This window comes from Cyprinus carpio, chromosome A17 (genome assembly GCF_018340385.1).
Source record: "Cyprinus carpio isolate SPL01 chromosome A17, ASM1834038v1, whole genome shotgun sequence".
In the NCBI taxonomy this organism is placed as follows: domain Eukaryota; kingdom Metazoa; phylum Chordata; class Actinopteri; order Cypriniformes; family Cyprinidae; genus Cyprinus; species Cyprinus carpio.
The window spans coordinates 9,049,694-9,074,940 of NC_056588.1; the positions used below are offsets into that span (position 1 = coordinate 9,049,694).

General features: G+C 36.5%; 1 protein-coding gene across 2 annotated transcripts; it reads right to left on the reverse strand.

Moving 5' to 3' along the window:
* Positions 1-1,713: 1,713 nt before the first annotated feature.
* On the reverse strand, positions 1,714-22,554 carry LOC109085440 (lysophosphatidylserine lipase ABHD12-like). 2 transcript variants are annotated; one of them, XM_042773915.1, is made up of 14 exons: positions 22,401-22,554; positions 21,217-21,370; positions 11,363-11,484; positions 8,907-9,012; positions 7,763-7,882; positions 7,327-7,357; positions 5,880-5,925; positions 5,648-5,777; positions 5,428-5,465; positions 5,039-5,118; positions 4,854-4,936; positions 4,354-4,432; positions 3,756-3,883; positions 1,714-2,420 (listed from the first exon to the last, which is right to left on the reverse strand). In XM_042773915.1, exons 2-14 carry the CDS (start codon positions 21,366-21,368, stop codon positions 2,387-2,389), a joined length of 1,149 nt encoding a protein of 382 aa, XP_042629849.1. In that variant the 5' UTR covers positions 21,369-21,370; positions 22,401-22,554; the 3' UTR covers positions 1,714-2,386. The 2 variants fall into 2 exon arrangements, with proteins under 2 accessions (XP_042629849.1, XP_042629848.1); XM_042773914.1 differs by lacking the exon at positions 22,401-22,554 and adding an exon at positions 21,468-21,613.
* Positions 22,555-25,247: the final 2,693 nt, after the last annotated feature.

A 25,247-nucleotide genomic window follows, 5' to 3' on the forward strand; every position in this document is an offset into this window, starting at 1 on the left:
ACATTCTAGTACAATGGAATATATAAGTGATCTGCTTTATATATGTATATATAATTTATTTATTTTTTTGGTGGGGGTGGGGGGTGGTCTTACATATGGTTGTCCTTCAGCTTTATATAACATTATTGCACTTCTCTTGGACCTGGTGATCTTGCTAAAATTATCATTTCTACGTCATTTTTACATAGTTCTTCACAAAAAACTACTTCACAAACTATGAAGAGATTTTTGATGTTTTTCTTTCAGTGCATCAGTCACACACTGGCAGAGGAAAACTTACAATTATACAATATCTTTCTGAGAATAACATCAGCAGAGAGCCTAGATCTGTGATTGAAGCTTGCATGCATACATGACCTTGTTAACATTATTACCCCTAAAAAAAAAAAAAAAAAAAAAAAAAGAATTGAGCAGAAATGTTTGAGAAAAAAACAAATTCAACCTGACAAACAGAGCAACAATAAAGCAGATTTGGAGTCTTAAAGGGTTTGTATTACAGTGAAAATAAATCTAAATATGCAGATAAGAATAATCAAATGGTCAGTGCACAGTGAAGAAGATATAGTTATCATATTTACATGACAAGATGTAAGAGCAAATCAAAGATGTGTCATTATTGCTCAATGTTTTGTAGAGTCGTGGATCTTGGTATCCAAGTCCTTGACTTGAGTATTGCCTCATTTACTTTGTGCATGTTGAAGTCCATTACACATATTCCACCAAATTAAAATACACAATTATGAAACATTGCAAGATACATTAAAAGGATCAATTAGAATGGGCTTGTTAAAGTTGGTTCTAAATTTGGGGGTCAGTAAGTTTTTTTTTTTTTTTTTTTTTTTTTTTTTTTTTTTGGTCAGAAATATTTTTTTTTTTTTTTTTTGAATTAAATTTATTTTTATTGAGAGTGGATACACTTCAAATGTCACAAAACATTTCTATTTAAAAAATAGAATGTTCTTTTGGACTTTCTATTAAACAAAGGACCCTGAAAAACACTTTCCACAAAAATATTAAGCAGCACAACTGTTTTCAACATTGACAATAATGAGAAATGTTTTTGAGATCCAAATCAGCGTATTAGAATGATTCGGATCATGTGACTCTAAAGAATGGAGTAATGACTGCTGAAATTTCAGTTTTGCCATCACAGGAATAAATTACATTTTAAAATATATTAGAGTTAATATATATCAAAACATATAGTAATAATATTTAACAATATTACTGTTTTTACTGTACTTCTGATCAATTACAAAGCAGCCTTGGTGAGCATAAGAGACTTCTTGAACAATACAGTTTATCAATTGGGTACTAAATGCAATATTGAAAAAAAAAAAATCAAGTCATTCTTTTAATATTGGTCACTAAGGTTTTTGATTATGGTAATAATTAATTTGATTTATTTTATGCATTTATTTTTTTGGAATGTGCAAAGTGAGTGCATAAAGACCAAGGAAAATATATAACCAAGAAAAGGAAAGGTTTTCTCATACACTTTTGTTATCTTTTGACTGTGCAACAATCTTTTACCAGTAACAGGCATGCAAACTAGTATTGATCAACAAATGCATTAAAATAATAAAACATCTGTGGATTTAGAGAGTCATTAAAAAATGTCATTTCAAAAGCGCATTCAGTTTCTGATTGCAGCTGAGTTGCATTAGTATAAACTAAACTCAACAGCATAAGCACAATACACAATACATCCCATAAAAATATTACAGTTTTAATGCCAAGGCAGCATAAAAATCTGCAATTTAAATTATCATTTCAATTGGGAGAAAAATAAAGACAGAAAAAAAAGAAAAGATTTTATTGTAAATCATTCAAGTTCAACCTAAAACAACTCGCTGTTAACATTGAGTGCATTTCAGACTTTAAATAAGGTCCATGATATTGTCGACAAGTTTGTTGTTGTACGTTCATAAAAAAGGAGTGAATCGCAGTCAGCAAGCACTGACAATGACATCATTATAGTATGTTGTCCTGCTTCTTCCCTTTGACCGTAATCCTTGTGTGGTTTTCGCAGTGCCATTGCTAAAACTTCAGTGCGTCTCTCCTTAGAAGAGGGTTGTTGACCTAAGCATTATTTCAGTGCATATCTGCATATTATTTTGCATACTTTGTGCTCCAGCTGCCCCTTCAGATCTGTTACCATGGCAACAGGAAGCGGTGTAAGAAATCACCCAGCCCTGTCACTCTCCAAATGACTTTATCCCTCCGTAGGTTTTAAGTTAACAAAGGAATGTAAAAGAACTGGTGCATCTTCAGTCCATGCTTGTGTGTGCATGTACACATGAAGTACATGGTGCAGATCACGTAGATTGTGTAGGTGTGTTAAACAGAGTGTGTGAGAGAGGACAGTCGGCTGAAATGATCCTGCCTACACGTGAGGATGCGGCGCACTGAGAAAATCACTGAGACACAAAGAGAACAACAACACTTTAGACTTCTCAAAATCACTATCTATTAGGTTTCATTTCCAAACAAAGTGCGAAAATAATTATTTAAACTCAACCACTGGGTTTCATAACCTTTATATTTTATAGAAAATATAATGTTCAATTGAACTAAATAAAAATCTGTATTTAAATCAATATAAATTCCATTAAATGTATATAGTGGCCCTTATAGTGTCACTGTGTCATTAAACAAAATAAGCACACTTTTCAAGAAAATGTTTCACAAAAAAGTTGGCATTATTTCCAATTATAAAACAATAGCTATAGATAGCTATATCAAATATATCCAGTAAAAATTACCTTGCAACAAGCTGGTTAAAAGTAATGTCTAAGCAAGGCAGTTCTGAGAAGAAGTCTTCAACAATATATTTTGTCATCCAATGCAAATTCATATAATTCACATATGCACTCATTGTCCAGATGTGTTTTGGTATATATAATATTTATATTTTAACTGAATTTAAATAATAAATTGTTAGTATTTATTTTTAATTAATTTAAAACTTAAAAATGTGATAAAATTAAAATATAATACTTTATATCTTATTTAACATATGTGACCCTGGACCACAAAACCAGTCTTAAGTCGCTGGGGTACATTTTTAGCAATTGCAAAAAAAAAAACCATTGTATGGGTGAAAATTATCGATTTTTCTTTTATGCCAAAAATCATTAAGATATGAAGTAAAGATCATGTTCCATGAAGATATTTTGTAAATTTCCTACTGTAAATATATCAAAACTTAATTTTTGATTATTAATGTGCTTTGCTAAGAATTAATTTGGACAACTTTAAAGACGATTTTCTCAGTATTAAAATTTTTTTGCACTCTCAGATTCCAGATTTTTAATTTCGTAAATTGACACTTAAGACTGGTTTTGTGGTCCAGGGTCACATATATACGTCAATAGATCACAGCAGTTCTGTTGACAAAATGTTTGACCTCTGGTGTTCTTCCTAAAGAAATGTACAGGTTTGCCTCCCTGAAAGATCAATAGCAACAGCCCCATCTCAAATAAAACCATATCTGTGTATTCAGACAGGGTTGTTGGTTCAGTATCAGCACAAACTGGAACATACAGACAGTGACTTCAATCTGAATTACTATCGCCACAGCTGTTTGTCAGGGACCTGGAGCAAAATGTAAAAACTACACCACCTGGCACAATCCTAAAAATAGCTTGTATTCTCATCCAATAGAATAAAAAGATGAATGTAGCCAAACTTTTTGTCAGCACTAAGCAGTGGGGAAAAAATACAAATATCAGCAGTTTGTAAAGCGTACACACCTGAGTATATTTGGTAGCTGTGGGCTCTTGTAGATGAACTTGTGTCTGTAGCCCAGAGAGCTGGAGAATGGGATGAACTGAACCTTATGACCGTTCAGACTCTTGCTCTGAGCTGCCAAATCATACAGCTGTGAAAAAAATTAAGATCTTTAAAAAACAAATGCATTAGGAACTATTATGATTGATTATTATTATTAATGCATTAGGAGCTATTATTTTTATTATTGTTGTTGTTGTAATATATATTTATTATAATTATTTAACTTCAAATAGATATAGCACTGTAGTTCTGTTTTATATATAGCATAATAATGTTTGTAAAACAGAACCAGTTTTAATGTACCCTTTTTCAATATATGATTTTGTTTGACATGTAACAGGTTGTTTAATAATACACATCCTCACACTTATAATGCAAAACTGTGTTGCTAAGCCTGACAACAGTGGCAGATAAAAGTAAAAAGTGTTTTTAAAAAAGTAAGATGATGTGCTTTTACAATAGCTCTGAACATGGCTCATCCGATCAGAATTTCGAGTCTGAAGTATCCGTTTTACAGTTTTAAATGAACCCTCTCATTGTCTGACACTGATGTTTTACCTTCTTGCCCAGCTGGAAGGGTACAACAGTGTCATCTTCTGCATGCAGGATCAGAACCGGACAGGATATGTGGTTGACACTAAGACACAAACAGATACAATTCAGTAGTTTGAGATACTCAAAAACTCCAAATAAGTACTCCCTTATAGGGATTCAGGACACAGGTCTGTTTTTAATAGTCTCTGGGACCTTGCACTGGAGGTTTGTGTAATGAATTACATGATCACTTCATCTATGACTCAAGAATCAATGCCCACATGCCGCTGAATACTAAAGTGGTTTATTTATGCACATGTACATCAAATATGTTTCTAAAGCAAGCTCTCAGAGGAAGACAAAGACTCTAGCATGTGAAAATGCTACAGAATAGAGACCTGAGATGATTATCTCAACACAGCTGCAAGGACACTGTGCTATTTAAACACGGAACACGGTCTTTGTAGATAAACACATACACTTACAAAGAAATGGATCAAATATAAGACTATAGAAGAACCTACTTCTCGTCACTGGCAAAGCGAATGTCATTTGCAGCTATAGAATCCAGGAAGAACCAGTCAAAGCCTGGTAGATATCTGTAAACCTGTTCAAATTAACATATAAATGTTCAAGGTTAGTTATGTTTATTTGTTGCACAAAGGCAGTATGTGATACCTTTAGATTGAGCAGGAAGTTGGCTTCTCACCATAGAGAAGGGATGGCTCTTAGCTTCCTCTCTGATATTGGTAAAAGGTGACTCTAAAATTAGGGAGTCTGGGGGCGTTCCTGCAAGCAAAACGGAAGGAAGTCTGCATCATTCCTTCATGTTTAAAATAGTACGGGCTTATGTAACTTAAAGACTTATTGGAAGTGCTTGGCAATTAAATAAGTTCAGTCTTAATCCACTAAAGTCAGTGCTTATGAAAGCTTGTCTATTTCTGAAAAGTAAGTTTAAAAACCATTTATATTTGTAAATGGCTGCTTGCCATTGAAGAATAAAGTTGGAAGTTTCTGCTTGGTTTGTAGTTTCACACTGCAGGCTACTATTTGTTTCAGTCCAAGGAAACACAAATGCATGAATGTATGTTCACGTACCCCTGTCACAGAGCCGTCTCACTAGGTTAGTGGCCACTCTGGAAAAACAGGAATGTACAGCATCAGCAGCAGTTCAAAAATGCCACAGGGAGTTACACAATCAATTCCTTTACATCAAAGGGAAGCTAAAATGTTATTCCAAGAACTAGAATATCAACATCTAGAGAAAGGAGCACCATCAACAGTGTTCTTTCAGGTGGCTCAGGCGAGTTCATCTCACCCTGTGCCGAGCGAGTGACCCCATATGTACAGGGGCTTCTGGCCAATCCGCTGCTTTATCCATTGGTAGAGGAAGAGAGCATCTGATGTCATGCCTTTCTCTGAAGGGCTTCCCTCAGAGTCACCCCAGCCTGCACGAGCAGACAAAACCACATGGTGCTTCACTCTAGGACTGCGAATGGGATTCGGAATTGCATGATAGGATAATGCATTAAAATTGACACTTAACATACCTCTATAATCGAATGTGACTACATGGTAGCCTAATGAACAAAGAACCTGCAGAGTAAGCATATATATAAAAAAAGGGTCTAACATTAACTCAAATAGACAAATGGACAATAAGACAAGCAGTGTTTTCAAATCTTAATATATTCTACCGTTCAAACTTTTGGTATCACTAAGATTTTTTTTTTTACGTTTTCTTATGCTCACCAAGGCTGCATTTATTTGACAACAAATACAATAAAAACAGTAATAACAGGAAGTATCATTACAATTAAAAATAACAGTTTTCTGCTGTAATACATTTAAAAATGTAACCGGAAAACTGAATTTTCAGCAGCCATTACTCCAGTCTTCAGCGTCACATGATCCGTCAGAAATCATTCTAATATGCTGATTTGGTGCTTAAGAAACATTTCTTATTAGTATAAATATTGAACACAGTTGTGCTGCTTAATATTTTTGGGGAAACTTGTTGATTTTTCAGGATCCTTTGATTAATTATTAGCCAACACATTTTTTGAGTAATATAACTTTTGGCAAAAAGTGTGGAGGCTGTCAACAATGCAATTTTACATATAAAACACAAACTTTTAATCATCCCTCTACAGGAAAAAGTTTTAAGATTCAAGGAACAATTTCTTGTAAAACAACTAACGTCATTTATATGTTGTGTATGTAGGCTAAGTGGGTAAAACAAGCAGACAGCCTAAAACTCGAATTGCTGAACTTCGAAGCGCAATTAGGCATCATGACCCTAGAAGTCCAGTAGCACAACACTTTTGAAGTTTAGAAATTCTATTTCGACTCTTCAGTATATTGGCATGGAAGCTGTTAAATTAACTCGAAGAGCTGGTGATATTAATAACTTGCTTTTAAAATGGGAAGCATATTGGATTTACACTTTATCACCCAACGCTCTTAACGAAGAGTTTGATATTCATCCTTTTCTCTAATTATGACATTGATCTATATGTCTGGATTTATTACACTATATTTGATATTATATTTTGTCTTGGTGTTGGTAATTTTAGTTTTTTTGCAATTAGGTATTTTTTGGATGATTTTCATATAAGATATTGTTTATTTATGTTTTTTTTTTTTTTGCAGTCAGGTATTTCTTGATTTGTATATGGTGTTTTTAGTCAATTGTTGTTTTCACTTTTACACAATATGTTTATTGCCATTATGTGATGTGATTTGTTGATTGCCCTTGTGTGTGTTTTTTTGTGGTTTGTCATGTGGGTGATCATGTGATTTAGGTTTTTGCTGTATATGAGGGCTGAGCTGTGTATTTGTTCATTGTCTGATGAAGAGCTTTTAGGCTCGAGACGTCACCTGTGGTGAAATTTGAGCTGTGTTTTTATTTTTTTTTTTTTTTATGCAACTTTTTGTGGTTGAGCAACTTGAGTTAAAGCTTTTAGCCATTTGGATGTGCGCTCTTTTTCCTTTTACCTTGTACAGCTGAACTCTGTGATCCCCTCCTCTGAAACAAACACAAAAACACACTTAAGTAAAATGACCAGAGAACTGCATCTGATGAACTGCAAATTTGTCAAAATGTAAATGGTTACAGAATAAAAACTGGATTCCATTCACTAACCGACTGAGGATCACACACTAATGGTTAAATCATTCCGAACACAACAGACTCGCTTTCTAAAATTGGCTTAAAATATTAAACAGGTTTGATCTCCAATGACTTGACAGAATCATAGTTGGTGCACATCATGCATAACACGACTTTTGGTCAAATCCACAGATCTGATCTTCCAGAATATAAATCAGGGCAATGTAGTGCATTGCAGTCTTAACTCACACTGAATCGTTTCTGACACCGAGTTGGTTTTATAAAGTGATGTTGATCTCATGTCCATGAGTGTTGGTGTACCTTGTTCCAGCGTTGCCATGGAGATACAGGATGACAGGATGACTGGACTGGAAGCTTTTGTCATACCATTCAGCATCTTTTGCCTGAGCCTCCCTCCACATCACTGAAGGTACTGTGTGCCTGAGAGAGACAGATGGAGAGAGAGATGACAGGATATACAAAAGAGCTGGTAGATTTCTGCTTCCTACACATGAAATGGTGAAAAAGAGTACAGTAAGTGCATGACATGTGGTAGTGTTCAAAAGTTTGAGGTTGGTAAAACTTTTAAATGTTTTTGAAAAAAAAGCCTCATGTTCATCAAAATACAGTAAAAACAGTAATATTGTCAAATATTACTGCAATATCAATTAACCAGTTTGTATTTTAATATATTTTAAAAGGTAATTTATTCCAGTGATGGCAAAGCTGAATTTCCATTACTTCAGACTTCAGCATCAATGATCTGTCAGAAATTATTCTAATGTGCTGGTTTGATAATAATAAGAAAAGTTTCTTGAGCAGCAATGTTGAATATTTTTGTGGAAATTGCGATAATTTTTTCCCCCCAGGATTCTTCAAAAAAACAGCATTTACTTAAAATAGACATTATAAATGGCTTTACAGTCACTTTTGATAACTTTAATGCATCCTTGCTGAAAAAAAAACGTACTGACCCCAAAGTTTTGAATGGTAGTGTAGTCTTTTTACGGCTTAAAATATCCTGTTCACTTCCCCAAGAATTTATTATCAAAGATTCTCCTATTCAATACTGAATCTGACCGGTGCACAGACAAGCTTATTTATGCACAGAAAACTGCATAAAGCATCAGCGGCAGCAAGCTTATATGGCCTTTCCCACTGTTACTTAATAAAAGTCAAACACACACAGTCACACCCAATGGCCAGCAGCCACAGGCCTGTGCAGTCCTCTGTCACTACAGATTTACACATTTTGGGCCACAGGCTGCATTTCAACAAGTGCAGGACTTTTTCCATGCCCTTCAGAAAGACAGCCATGGCCATAAGGCAGATAGAGAGGGACAGAAAGCTGTAGGGTCGAGAACATGAGGACAGAGAGACAGAAAGGCATATGCAGAGAGATGAATGGTGGAGGTAGGCCAGGCTGTGTCTGTATTTTAGCCATGGTGTGTGTCTGTGCTCTCACCACACTCCAATGTTGATTCCCTCCTCGGGCTGCAGGTAGAAGTTGCGAGTGTGATTCAAGCCCTGATCCTGTGGTCTCTTCAGATCTATAAAATATGGCACTCGCACTGAAAGAGAGAGACATAGAAAATAGTCAACATGAAACTGAATCCAATGTATTTCTGAGTCAAACAGGATATTGATATATATAATTTTTAAAGATATTTTAAGATGGGTGAGATTTTTTTAGTCTCTTCAATACAGATGCATTTTGACAGCATAAAAAAAGTGTTATTGAACATTTAAAAATAATGTTATGCTGGTTTAATAATTTCATACAGAAGTTTTTGCAATTCCTCAAACTGCCATGTTTGGACTGAGAATGGAAAACAGTCATGTAAATTTGAATTATGACTGTTTTTGCTTCAAGAAACTAGTTTGCCACTTAAGAACTGAAAGTGTGCCATAAGCTGAGACTGATGACTTGACTAAGTTCACCGACCTTAGTCACAGATTTTTCTCTGAGTAAAGCAGACACAGGGATGCTTACGGTTACACTTTTACACACTTTCTGTGCATTATTAGCTCAGAATGCAAACAGTAGCAGAACAAAGTGTGAAGAAACACATCAGCTGACAGAAGCGGTGTAATCACTGCTGACACTGATAATGCTAACATCAGCCCAAAACACAACAGAACGTGACTAATAGCAGAGAAATGAAACTATGATGTGACATAGGAATTATTTGATTAGACTGAGAGACGTGTGTGAGAGGCTGTTGAAGTGAGACAGCAAACAGTGTAGGCATTTATCTGGATTGATGGATGAATGATATCTTTGTTTGGTCGTTTCAGCAAAAGGCTGACTATGGATTCAAACTCCAGTGTTTCAAAATGTCTTATTAAATGGCATGAGATCCAGCAGATTCTGTTCTGTGATGGACATCACTTTAAACAAAAGACATATGTTGCAAAACAGGTGCTGAGGCATCAGTAATTAAAAACAAATTAGAGATTGTGGGTCTTTATATTGATCAAAAGTGACTACAAAAGCGTGCGTGACAATGTTTTTTTAAGAGTTGTTCTGAGCATGCTGAATGTTTCACAGGGGAAAATGCAGTGTAACAATCTCCTTGGATACTACATTCCCCTTGAGGCTTAATGCCCTAAGCTTGTCCTTTCACTACATACGCAGCAGCATAAAATTATGGAGACTGACCCATATTACCATATTAAATTTTAAAATCAACAGAAACGAATGTAGCATCCAAAATAATGACAACTTACATGGCAGTTAGGGCTGTGCAAAAAATCAAATGCGATTTTCATGCGCATCTCCTCAGTAAAGGCGCTCCTGTGATTAGTAGTATATCTCCAGCACGTGCGTTCAGATCAGGATTGCAAGGTTTTCAAAACAAAACCTGCCCAATTGCTTCTCAAAACTAGTCCAATCGCGTTTCGTTCCGGTCAATAAAAATACACGTTTTTGGCAGGGTTGCCTTGGTAATATTCACATTTTAGGGGCTAAATATCACGTTATTGGTATTGGGGTCGCTTCAACCCGCGAGCATGAAAAACAACCACAGACTTGGCAACACTGGTTGGCATTTACTACACAGAGCCATAATTCACTGACAATCTACACAAAATAGATTTTAAAATCGCAGGCGATTCTTTGTCGATTTTGAAAGCGATTTTGTGTAGCTTGTCGGTGGACTACGGCTCTGTGTAGTAAATGCCGCTCCACCTGAACGAGTGTTGCCAAGTCTGCGGTTGTTTTTCATGTCCGCGGGTTGAAGCGACCCCAATACCAATAACGTGATATTTAGCCCCTAAAATGTGAATCTAAACAAGGCAACCCTGCCAAAAAACGTATATTTTAACCCTGGGATGCAATTTTTATCGGGGAACCTCCTGGAAATGCAATTGGGCTAGTTTTGGACTAGTTTTGAGAAGCAACTGGGCAGGATTTGTTGTGAAAACCTGGCAACCCTGATCTTAACGCACATGCTGGAGATATACTACTAATTACAGGAGCGTCTTTACTGATGAGATGCGCATGAAAATCGCATTCGATTTTTTGCACAGCCCTAATGGCAGTTTAGCTTGAATAAACAAAATGCAAATGGACAATGACTGGTCTAAATATAAAGGGTAAAACAGGACAGGCTAGATACTCAAGACACTCTAAAAATGTAAATAAATAAAAAGTTTACAAAGACAGGCCTAAATACTCACAAATATTTACAAAGAACTCACAAATGTTCACAAAGACTAGACTAAATGCTCAAAGTGCTAAAAAACTGACATAAATACCAAAGTTGACAAAGACTGACCAATACACTTGCCAAAGACAACAAAATTATGTCTAAAAAGCTCAAATAACCTTTAAAAACTCTGGCCTAAATATCAATGTTTACACACGGTTTGGCCAAAACATTCCCTGAAGTTAAAGAAAGACTGGTTGAAAATACTCACCAAAGTTTAAAAATACTAATTTTGCTTGTATTGATGGACAGACTTTGATGATAACAGGGATGGCGATGTAGATTCCCAGCACACAGATCAGTAGCTTCCTCAGCCTCCACATCAAACCACCCCTGCAGACAGAGACAGAAGAACGGATTACATTAAACACTCTTTCCTTTAACACACATATAATAAATAAAGTAATAAATATAGTATTTGTATTTGTCCTATTCAACAAGACCTGCGATGATTGGTTAAGAACAACATTCTCTCAAATTTAATTGGCTGAAACACTTTGGACAGTTGCAGCATATATTGAGGTAATATTAAATGATGTTTTTTTAAATAAAAAATGAAAAATTACATGAAAGGATTGTGGTGTAAGTATAAGATGTGAACAAAATTTTAGGAATGTTTTCAGACATACTTTTCTCTTTTGAACAGAAGGGTTAACGATCCTCATAACATGGCCTGTCCTCTCTTGGTCTCCCTCACACTTAGAGGTCAGACAGTAAGCATCTTTGTGGCCAGCAGTGACCTCTAAATTGTGCCGGGAAGTATAAAGTGTTATGATTAAAATTACGGAGATTACAGAGATCACTTGGAGGAACGAACTCACCCTGTCTGACTTACTGCCCTGAGCTCTACTGTATGTGTTTGTGTGCCTAATATACAAATGAAAGTGTGACTTTGTGGTGAAAAGCTGCTTTATCGAGCTTGTTTCATTTCCTTAAACTCTGTAAGGAATTTTCCTACCTAACTCATGACCAGGGGATTACTTAAACACTCAAATACTAACACACACACACACACACACACACACACACACACACACACACACACACACAGAGGTATGCACATGCAAGCTCTCTCATGCACATCATATATGTAAAACTGTATTATGGTTTCCACAAAAATATAAAGCAGCACCAAATTAGCATATTAAAATGATTTCTTAAGGATCATGTGACACTGAAGATTGGAGTAATTGAATTTAAAAATATACTAAAAGAGGCAAAAGTTGATTGTAATATTTTATAATATTACAGTTTTTACTATATTTTAATCAAATAAATGCATCCTTGTTGAGCATAAGAGACTTCTTTCAAAAATTTTTTTTTAAAGAACTCAGATTTTTGAACAGCACTGTATATACTGTATACATTTTAGTTTCTTCACAGTAAATGCATACATAAAGATGCAGTCATATGAAACCTTGAGGATATTCCTTTAACTATTAATAATGCAGAATTGAGAGAGAGTCAGCAAAGACAGGACACGTAGAAGAGAGAGAATGTCCCAGACAGGGTGAAAAAAGAGAAAAAGCAGTAATCCAGGAAGTGGCTGAGCATCCGGTTTGATCCGGCTGACCCTGGATCAATTCCACCATGGCATCTAACATCTATACGACCTTTCCTCTGTACTCGACTAACTAGTATGAAGAACAAAGACAGTTTAGAATTTCAATTTATAATGTAAACAAATTGGAACAAACTGAATAAAAGAATCAATTTTTTCTGCATTTATGGAAAGGATGACAGGAAATGATGGAAGAAGATATTGGAGAACTCAAAGCCACATATCAATGTGTCATCGGCATGCAAATAACCAATAAGCCACAGCTCTAACTGCATTATACTTATTCCAGGTGATTAATGCAGCAGGCAGCTGATCTTGTGTTCCCTGCAGAGATAAGATGGTGTGGTCACTTGGCAGTGAGTCACAGAAGGTTTGATCTGAGTGTGTGTGTGTTCATGTGGTGCGTGTGAGTGCAAGGTGACTGTGATAAAGAGGGAGAGCAAGACTATTGTGCAACAGCAGAGCTAAATACAGCACACAAAGGCTGCACTGAGACTGTGCAGTGCTTGCACAAATACTGCCAATGAGCTGTTAGTGTGTGTGTCCATGTGTATAAACTTTCTGGATGTTATTGATTATATACACAATAGTATCCATTAGAACTAGCCATTTATTTGTCTATATGGCTGGTTAGGTTATAAGATGCAGTTCTGTGCTTGTACACACCATTTTTGCAGGTGCATGTCTGCACAGAACATCCGAACCAGAGCTTCAACACCTTCAGGGTAACACTAATATGTTAAGTCATGCTGAGCCAGTGCCATATGGGCATTATTACGGCTGTCTGGGCATCAGGAGTCCAGACTGCACTGGACAGAGTGTTTCTGAGTAGTGCACTGAGCAAAAAGACAGCAAGGAATGAGAGAAAATAGGCTGAAAATCTTGGCCAAAAATATAAACAGAAATATATTTTACAGATTGGATAACAAAAAGCTTTAATTAAGTGTCATGTATATATAATGCATATAATTCTCTTGGAATAGGGCTGGGCGATATGAGCAAAAATTAATATATCTGTATTTTTTGTCTGAATCGCAATATACGGTATATATCTCAGTATTTTCTACATTTTTGTATATTATATATTTTATATATATATATATATATATATATATATATATAGAGAGAGAGAGAGAGAGAGAGAGAGAGAGAGAGAGCATAACATGTATCATGAATCCCTGCATTGATCTTTTTTTTAACTGCTTATTGATCTGTAATTTGACAGTTTTATATATATATATATATATATATATATATATATATATATATATATATATAGATAGAGATAGAGAGAGAGAGAGAGAGAGAGCATAACATGTATCATGAATCCCTGCATTGATCTTTTTTTTAACTGCTTATTGATCTGTAATTTGACAGTTTTAGTGCACCGCTTTAGCAATTTACTTCAGTTTGCGTGTGAGTGTGTCAGTCTCTCCGTTTGACAGGATGCAACTCTCTCAAAATGATAACCTCCAACACACTACTCCTACACACCCCAACACTCATACACCACAACACTTCACACTCTGAAATCACCAAGTCAAATGTATACATCTTAAAATAGAGATGAGCCACTAGTGAGTTTATTCAGAAGTCGCAGATTGGCAGCAGTCAGCAGCACTTTATTTATGAAGACATCAAACTCTTCAAACCCAGTAACCTAATAACCCATTAGTTATTAATTGAGGATTTATAATAGAGAGCTCCTCCCTTTCCACATTTATTTGGTCAGTCTGAAATCTACTGTGACATCAGCAATGCTCAAAAAATAAAACTAAGCAGTTGTTTCACTATTATTTAGCCAATTTAGTGTAATTGTATATACATGGCATTAAGCATGCAGGAAAAGTGAGACCCTAAATGCACGTCAGATTCTACATGAATAAATGATTGGGTCATTTTCAGGTCACTGTATTTGGCAAAGAACAGATGTATAATTCTGTGTATTACCAGAGCTGACAGGCACTTAGATCCTGCTGTACCGAACGATAAGCCTACTTTAGGATTAAATAAACTACACAAGAACACTGAAGTGTGCAAGAAACAACCCAAACAAAATTTCATACCCATTCTACAATACAGCACTATTGGATCCTGGATTTTCTCTGTATGGACAAAAAAAAAATACTGAGACATTTTTCAATTTATCTTCTTTTGTATTCCAAAGAAGAAAGAAATCCTGGCTGAGTTCTGTAGGCTGACTTGTTTTTGACGGATCTCATGGGCTTCAGATTCAAACGTATCTTCTAAGCTCAAATCAAACCAGCTTATCCCCTCCTCCAACCTCAAACTGTGACCTTGAAAGCAAGTTAGATCACTTCCTCTAGATTCTTAAGAAGTCAGTTTGAAAAGGTCTCAGGAAAACTTTTTTTCTCTTCCTTCTCTATCCGACGCCAAAGGCTTGCCTCATGTCTGGGGGTACCAGACAACAGCTCCCTAAGTGGCAGACGTTGGCATAGGATATGCTTTTAGACATCTCATCTGCACCTGCCCAGATCAATGTCCCAAATATCCTGATATGGCTGTAGAGCACTGACTGCCAAATACTAGCTGTATCAGTGACCATGATCAATTAGCATTCAAAGTGGAGGGAGTTATAAACATATATAGTTTTTACATTATAGTGCATAATGCTAACAGATAAGTAGTTCAAATGCTAACAAATAATTACATAGAAACACTATATTGTTCCACACGTGTCAACACAAAGATCAGATTTTTTTACATCCATTCTGAGCCACTTCCAATTGTGGTTTTACAGTGAATCAGATACATATCCAATATCTGGACATCTGACCTATGTCTAAACATATATCCATTTTCCATTGGAATTCAAAGCCACCACAAGGAGGTCGAAACGTTTGCCCATAAAGATAGCTTTTCTTAATGATGTACTGTAAACCAGACATTCCCCAACGCACCCCAAAACACAAAACTGTCTTTAGTTCAAAAAATGTCAGATTTTCAGAACAGATATATAAAAAAAGGACTAGACATGAGACTTGGACAGACTTTAAATCTGTGCAGAATGAATATGTAAAAAAAGCAGTAGAAGCAGAGAAAAGTGGAGCACTTTAAAAAACCTGCAGCTACAGCTACATGTAATAGGTTATGACAGGTCTGACCGACCGGACTCTCTGAGAGATACTGAGGTGACATTGAGAAACCAAGGTCTGGTAACACAGCTTGGGGTAGGAAGAGGATGCTTCCTGCTTTTAGCACAGCAAAAAAACAAAGTCTTCTGGTAACATAATACAGGAAGTTATCTGTTAGCTTCCCCTATTAGACAAAATGAAATGGCATTCTTCGGTAATGTGACGTATTTACAGAGGAAACTAGCTTTACGGTGATAATTCCCCTCTTACTGAATACTTTGGATTCTTGGAATAAATGCATCAAGGCGTGAGCATTCCTATAACAACACCTGAAACTGAAAACAACTTAAAGTTTAAAATAATGTTCGCAAACAAGAACCAGGACTTTTTTAAGGAAGTAAATGGGTCAGTTTTGATTTCCTGTTGTCTTTAAACAACAGCTGATGCGGAATTGCATGCCACACAGTCAGCCCTTGCAATGAACTACGTAACGATAATGCAAATGGGATGAGATAAGGCAAAACACATATACGAAGGATATGTGAAACTGTAGATGTTGCACTCCTAAGGCTGAACAAGAGATAGACAAGAGCTACATCTAAGGCTCTCTACTTCCTCCCTCACTCCTTTCGTCTTCCCTTTCACTCTTCTCTTCTTTCACTCGCCCCAATGAGTGTCTCTGACCGTTCAGTGGAGCTTGGAAGAGAAGTTTTGACAGAGATGCCAGAATTAGTTATGGCTCTGTTTGACCCAAGATTAGGCTCCTTTAAACGGCCTCAGGAAGGACCACCACCGCTATTTGACCAACCCAGTTTAAGGAGGTGCAAAACTACATATATTAGCAAATGGGTGGCTGCCTCAATGTCTAGTCGACCTTAAAGAAGCTTTTAAAGGTTGGTTTCAGCTTCACCTAATGTAGGGATTTTGAAAAAGGTTTTTTTTTTTTTTCTTTTTTTTTCTGTGTGCACTGAAATCTTCTCTGAGTGGGTGCAAACTGTGTAACAGCTAAATCACAGCACACTTATCATGCGAACTAAAGCAAAAAAGAAGACAAAACTGACTGAACTAGGCCTAGTGGTTATTAGATACATTAACACACCCTTAACTTGTTTCTCAGAGAAGTCATTTTCAAGATTTGTTTGAAATTTAAAAAAAGATTTCAGAGGATGACATTCTGTCAAGACTTCTTTTTGTTTTTCTTATCAAACCTGGCACACTTCACAAGAGCTAAAATAAGACACCAATTTCTCAACATTAGGATGCCTCTTGGGCCTATGTTTGATCTAGAGCTCCTGTTTCCAGGATGCAAGAACAGACCAGAATTTCAGGTTGAAATGTGCAGAGTGAATAACTGACTTGGTTTAGAGGGAGGCAGGGGTTCATTATTTAGGCTGAAGTCTAGTCCACCCCTCCTTTAGAAGAATGTCTTTACGAACAAGGCAATGCAACCAAGAAACTTATTTTAAAAGACCCCATGAAATCAAAACTGACGTTTTGTGACTTTTTCAGTGTTTTAGCTTTTAAAATCATGATGGAACAGAAATAACAACAGATCTTTTCTTCCATATTGTCACATTCAGATAAAACGGTTTATTGGAAATAAAAAATATAAGGTGGAGAGAGAAGAGAGATAGAATTCTGTCATTTCGCTGGAAGATCGAGTTGAGAAAAAAAAAAAGAAAAAAAAAATTTAATTTCATAGATCCTGTGATCCTGAAATCTACCCTTTTAACCTTGAACCCGGCCTGCCACACAAAGGTCACTGCAAGCAGACTAACCAGCGGCAGCTCTTGTGTCGGACACATGACCGGCTCCAGCAACCAATACCCCAGACCCATACAGCACCGGAGGAGAGTCCGATTACTGTGCCATCAGATACAGTGCAACAGTAGAGTAGCATTTCAGTTCAAATGAGATGTGATGGTAGAACTTTACATTAGCATTTCCTGCTAGTGTTTCATGCTAATTTGGCAAACAACATCTTTTAAAACAGGACATTTTCCAGGTTTGTTATGCTGGAATCTTTCATAACATCATTGTTTGTAACATTATTGAAGTTAAGAGCTGTAAGTGTTTCCACATACAGCTAAATCACACTATGAATCAGATTAATTAGACCATATAACATCACAAGCTCATTTATTAAAGGGGTCATATGTTGCTGCTAAAAATAACATTATTTTGTGTATTTGGTGTAATGAAATGTGTTTATGTGGTTTAAGGTTAAAAAAAAAAAAAACATTATTTTCCACATACTGTACATTACTGTTTCTCCTCTATGCCCCGCCTTCTGAAACGCGTCGATTTTCACAAGGCTCATCGCTCTGAAAAGCAAGGTGTGCTGTGATTGGCCAGCTATCCAGCGTGTTGTGATTGGCCGAATGCCTGTGTGTGACGGAAATGTTACGCCTCTTAACATATTGTGATGCCTTGTTCGGCCAGCACGACGAGACATAAACATAAAACCCATTATAAACATGATATAAACATGATTTCTAGTTGTGTCTTCTTTTGGAAGGACAAAACAAAGTAGTTCCGCTTTCTCAATGAAACCGCATCACACACTGCGGCCTTGAGTGAGAAGAGGCCGGAGGTCTAGAGTGAGCCGCAGTCTAGAATGAGCCACGGCCAGCTTGAGTGAGCAGAGGCGGGCAGCTTGAAAACGGTGCGGCAGGCGGATTCTACAAAGGAGCGTACCTTGGTCTTGCAGCAACCACATGTGACGACCCCGGGCTGGACGCCGCTTCGTCCACGTTGAAAGCCGATTCTGCGATCCACAGTGCAAAGCTGATGTATTTCCTCAGTGACCAGCACAGATCAGCTCCAGGCATGATGGAGCGGATATGGTCCTCTTTTGGAAGGACAAACAAAGTAGTTTCTCTTTCACAGTGAAACACACAGCGTCTATACGACATGGCGGCAGCGGCAACAACAATACTACAACGAGAATAAAAGGTACGCCTTCTTTCTTTGCGTGAACATCTGGAGGAGTGTTAACTTTTATAAAGAATATCTCTTTGGATTTGATACTTTACAGATACTTTACAGTCTTTGCAACTTTTGCAAAAACTTGAAATCGCATCATATGACCCCTTTAAAAAGAAGTCTCATAGGCTCAATAAGGATGCATTTATCTGATCAAAAATATATTCAAATATTACAATTTAAAAATAATTGTTTTCTATTTGCATACATTTTAAAATGTAAATTATTCCTTTGTCAAAAGCTGAATTTTCAGCAGCCATTAATCCAGTCTATAGTATCACATGATCCTTTGGTTAAGTTATGTTTTGCTGTTTTTTTTTTTTGTTTGTTTGTTTTTTTGTGGAAAGCTGTGATACATTTTGTTTTCAGGATTATTTAATTAATGGAAAGTTTAAAAGAACTGCATTTATTTGAAACAAAAATCTTCTGTGACATTATAAGTGCCTTTCCTATCACTTTTGATCAACTTAATGCGTCCTTGCTTAAAAAAATATAATTTTTCAATAATTTTTTTTTTTTTTTTTTAATTAATGCCCCAAATTCTTTTGAATAGTAGTGAAACAATAAAACATTAGCAAACATGAGGCACAGGTCTCTAACTGACCTCCAGGATCAAAGGTCACAGGCAATTCACTCAAAACCAGTTAGTATTTTCATGTGACGTGGCAACCATGAAACCTAATACAATCCTGTTATCTTAAAAGCATTTTGGGGTTGCAACGCACCAGCTGAGTAGCTCTGATCTGTGGGAAATCCTCCAGGATCCCAACTGGCAACATGTCCTGGTAATAATATTTGTTTCTTTACTGAGTGTACAATATTTTACCACCACATTGCTGGACCAGAACATTCATCTTCCTCTCACTTTGATCTGCAGAGCAAGTCCTGGCTGAGAAGAATGACATCACTACACACAGGCCTACTCCTTAATTTTTTTACTGTTTAAACTCAGCCATCACAAGACCAAACCATCAGGAGAAATTTCTAGAACCTTTGCACATAAGGCCTAATATTGTGCCTGATAATCTGAGTCATGTGCAGAGATATGCCTAGACAACAGCTGAACACGACTATTCCCACCATGCATCCTCCTACAGTGATGCAATCTTACATTATTTTAAATTTAGCAGAAAAACATGAACTGTATGTCTCAGCTCTGCTTTGAGGAAATCACCTTGCATCCACTGAAACATTTAACCATGCATTAGTAAAATAACTCTCCTGTGTGTATGGGACCTATGATGCGCTCAAAATCTGGCTTTCCAGGTTCTTCCACTCGACAGAATACTCTATTTGAAGCAAAAGAGCTACCATGTACAAGGTCAATGCAATTTAAAAAAAATGGTGAAGATTGTGATTAGTGACAAAAAAAAAAAAACAGAAATAACTTTTCAAAGAGCACAATACTTGTGCCACAATTGTGCCTCAAATTTATATGCAATGGTAATGTAAAACCAAATTTCAAGCTTTGCCGTCTGAACTAGAATTTGATTTACAGAGAACGATGTCTGAAAAAACTGCTTGTGCACTCCCTACAAGCAGATCAGACCTAAAGAATGTTGGCATTCTTGTGTTGATAATTCTTATTACTGAAACAAGAAGTTTAGACAAGACATATTAATAGTCTTGTCACATTAAAATAAGTAATTATATATATAATAATATAAATAAATTAAATAAATAATATTTATTTAGACTATAAATAAATAATCTGCATTTTCTCAACTTTTAGGAGTACAGTAGCATTCAGCATACAGACCTTAAAGCTAAAAGATGTCAACTAAAAGCCACAAAAACCTTATTTTGCCTAAAGATAGTTTTTAAACTTTGCACAAATATCCCAGGACTTACAAGCATCTGCCATATAACACTGCCATACTTATGAAACAATCACTTCACACCCCACCCAGAAGTTGCTGATCTGGTTTTGTGGCAGGACAGCCTAAATACTGCTTAGCGTCTCAAGAGAGTCATGTGGGACTCTGATTCAATCATAGAGAATAATCTATGTGGCTTCAAGTCTCAGAAGAGTTTAAAGCCAACTAAGATTTGAGTGGACTGACAATAGTGCATGTAATATCATATTAACAAGCATCAAACTGGACTTTGGTGCTGAAAATACATAAGATAATGCTGAAAACGCATAGCTTAAAATCAACACAGAATCAGGGTTTTTAACCAGGAGCCAGTGGAGAAGATATACATCATGTAATCTGCAGGTAAAACAGTTTCCTGTCATTTTTAACTATTAACTAATTTTGAACAAATGTAGAACTGCTAATAAAAAAGTTACTACACGGCAAGATTCTTTTTTAATACTGGGGTCTGTACGGGTTGAGAGTTTTGAGTAAGCTTTCCACTGGTAAAAACAGATACAGAGCAGAAACATCAGAGCACATGTGCACCAGCAGCTGTCAGTCTCACCTCCTGTAGCGTCTCCCCATCGCTGTCCCTGCACCTCCCGGATCAGAAGCAGCGTCTGTCTTTCTGTGGCACTGCTTTAGATCGGAGCGGTCTTCCAGTAGTGTACCCGTGAACGAGCTGTCATGGTCTGCGCTGCCTTTTCGCTTTCGCATCACTGAAACGTGAAACAGCACAGGTAAACACACACAGATGAGACTGGAGATATTATACCGCAGTCCCGCGGGTATCCTCGCTGAATCAGGCGGTAATACTCATAAAAGATCTTGCAGATGTGCTGGATCAGGTTGCTCCGCGACGGTGTGTGTGATCCGGTGTTTCTCCTCCCGGCGATTGTGACATTGAGCACTTTTCTCTCTAACGTTACATTGTTTCGCAGGAGTCAGATATCTCTGCAGAGACCAGCTGATCAGCTTAGCCTTTCCCCGCCTCCGTCCCTGCGCTCAACCAATCACACACAGCGCTCAGCCCTCTCCGACGCTGCAACAGCCAATCACACACCGCTCTGTTCCGCCAACGGCCAATCACACGAGCCGTAGCGCCCTCTCTCGTTCAGTGTAGTGTAGGGTTGCCAGATCATTTGTAACATGTAATCTTGAATATTTTTTCTTACATCTGTGTGCAGCATGACTTACTAACATGAAGAGTAGCGCCAGAGGGCGCTGCACGCTTTTTTCATGTAGAAAAGTTGCATTACAAAGTAAATAGAGCGAATTGTTTAAAAAGATCTGGCAACATCAAATTTGTCCTACAGAGACTTCCGTACAGACCAAACCTGCTCAGCCCGCTGGGTGACTTGAAACATGTCTGCCTCAGTGCCATTATAGACAATAAGTGGTCTTGTCACGTTTTAACAAATAAGTCTTAGATTTCTTCTGTTTCGGTGTAATTTAGCAGATGCGCTAAGAATCTAATAACTATCGAGCAGCAAAACCATCGCACCCCCGTCCATATCAAAATAACCAAACACATAGTGTGCATGTCAAACGACGACGGGATTCAATAAACTGTATTTTAAAAGTTTAAAATATAAATGCACACGTTAGAGAAGAATTACGCCCAAAACAGCCTCGTTTGCGTCAACACGACAGCACGATGATCAAACAAATAAAAACATAAGTATCCGAGTCCATGCATATGAAGCTGTTGTCATGAATTCTGTAATTATATTAATCATAAAACCCAACCTGTTCATTCTGATGGGATTTCATTGTAGAGGTGTTGTTTTGACGGGACACGTGGACCCTAAGTTTTTCCAGCGAGTTTCCTCTCACGTGACCGTAACCCAACAATTAATGCAGCGGAAGGAGCATGCTCTTTGTTTCCACTGCCATTAAAATAGTGAATTTTTTTTCGAATGAATGATGGTATATATGAAGATTATAAAATTATTTTGGTTAAGTCTATGTCAAAGAAAACACATTATTAGAAATATTTTATTATTTAGATGGGCATTCAACCCCCCTGTAACCTTATTTAATGCATTTATTATGACACTAAAAAAAGTTATTGGTTAAAAAAATTTTCTACCCATGTTGTAACAGATTAAACTACTACTACAGATAGATTCGATTTTTAGAACACTAGCACTAGGCTCACATTTTCTGTTATGAGTTGTTTTGGACAAAAGGTGGCAGTATACGATCACTTCTGTTTGCAGATTCACTATGAGGCAGGGCAATCCTTTCACTAAATTACACACTAAAAGTGTGGCGTTTAATGACACAATACTTTCAAGACATACCTCTTCTGTGCCTTTCCACATATTTACCAGTAGCTCACCTGTCTGGCTTGATTTGGTTTAATATCTCATACTTAAAATGTCAAGGAAGACTGTCATAACACAAACAAGGTACACAAAAAAGGTACAAAGCTGTCACTGTTGCAAAGTTACACTTTTTGTTGTAATATACACTTTTAAAGTACTAATATGTACCAGCAAAAAACATATACTTTGTAGCTTTTGTACCGTGTACCTTTTTCTGATTATGTACCAAATGTACAATATCATATGGTGAACATATTCACATTAAGCTGCTTCTACTAAGTGCTACAATTGGTTACAATAGCCCACCAAAAAAGAATAGAAAAAGAAAGAAAAAAATTGTCAGAACCTTGTCAGAACCCAGTAAAAAAAAAAAAGAGTTTGAATGATTTTATGATTTATAGTTTTTTATTATTATTATTTATCTAAATAACACTCAGTCTGACAAGCAACATATGTCTCCCATCCATTAGCTCTAGTGCTTTTCTCTCCTGAAGCCATTCTTCTCACTGAGACTGTTTTTAACACTCAAATTAAAAGCAGTTACTGTTGTTCATCTGAATGCTACTGTATGTGACATGTGGGTGTATGAGCCATCCACGTCCGTCGAAGCCTCTCCTCCTCCTCGACGTGACTCGTGAAACGTCTCCTCATATTGATGCTGACAGAATTTCTGTTGCTTTTGTGCAAACAGCAGTCAGATTGGGCTCTAAATTACACGTTAACAGTCCTCTGATCCTTTTCACATCTCCGCTCAAAGTGCAAGCCCTCTTTTAACATGTCACACGCATGAGTGTCATTTCTAAAGGCTGCTTGAGTGCGTATGTGTGTGACGCACTCTCATTAATCTGTCCCATGCTGCTCTCTGCTTTATGAAGTCCTGATTGCCTGCTCATTGTTTTCTCATTCACTTGTTTGAATACCCAACCTATAATCAGAGCTGTAAAAATAAGGCATTAAAAAGGCATGCTGCCATTTTCATGGTGACACTAACAAAGTACATTTGCATTCACACTGACTTTTTACTCATTTAAGCCATCAAAACTCACAATGCCCATCAGAACAATCTGCAGGCTTCAGCTCTGAGTAAAACTGCATTATGGTGTTAGAATCTGAATTAAACCGTAGCAATTGAAGAGGAGGATATGCACACATCTCTCTCTCTCTGTCACTCTTTCTCTTCATCTTTTCTTAGTTCTTCATTGGGCACAAAGCTAATGATAACATAGATCTCTGATTCCAGTAATTAGAGTTGACTTATCAGAAGGAATATCCGGATGACAGCATGCTCCCATGATGAATAGCAGAATAGAAAGTTTGAAAACAAGCTTCAGGCCGATTTGTCCAGGCTCTGCCACAGTTTCAGTATCCTTAATCAAACTTATTGGTCTGTGCTCAAGAGCTGTATGCTGGAAGGCTAAAATTGATGCTTTAACGACATTTCAAGCAGAACATTTCACCAAAAAAAGTTTGTTAGGTTATACATTTTAAAACAATAAATAGACTGTCAAAACAAGACAATTCTGATACCAAACTCACACTTAAAAATGTAATATAATATAACATTATATAACAAAACAAGCTGCAGTATGACATTAAAACTACAGATAACCTGTCTAAAGTTAAAAAGAAATTGACTAAAAAATGGACACTTTCTAGTGATAATGTGATGGAGTGATATATCCACTAAAATGACTAAAACATTAGTGATATATTCCAGAAGTTACTGTAGTTCTGAGAAAATCATTTGTTTGCACTTGGATTTATATCTTCTTATATTATGCACTGAAAATAATTAATTTCATATGTGATGTAAGTGTCCAAATACTTATCATTTATATACACACTACTGTTCATGGATAGTTTGGGTTAGTCAGATTTTTTTCTTTTTTTTTGAAAGTCTCTTATGCTTACTGAGGCTGCATTTATTTGACCAAACATACAGCATATTGTGAAATATTATTACAATTCAAAATAATTGTTTTCTATTTTAATATATTTTGAATAATTTTAATGATCAATGTTGTTCTGTCTAATAGGCTATTTTTGTGAACGGCATTGATTTGAAATATAAATGTTCTATAATATTGTGAAAGTCTTTACTGTCATTTTTGATAATTGATATGATATAATGAACATGATATCCAGCTCTGTTCTCATCACTGGACAGATACAGAACAGCATATACATTTTAATGATGCATAGTTTGACTTCTGATATACCCAGTTAAATCATTTCAGCTCTCATCTCAGTTTTCAGGGCCCTTGTA

Excerpts from the sequence above, each read along its gene's own strand:
- LOC109085440 (XM_042773914.1), bottom strand. Across the intron at positions 7,358-7,762 it reads CATGGCAACGCTGGAACAAG|AGGAGGGGATCACAGAGTTC; the intron begins GTACACCAACAC and ends TGTTTGTTTCAG. Across the intron at positions 4,433-4,853 it reads CGCTTTGCCAGTGACGAGAA|TGTCAACCACATATCCTGTC; the intron begins GTAGGTTCTTCT and ends TTTGTGTCTTAG.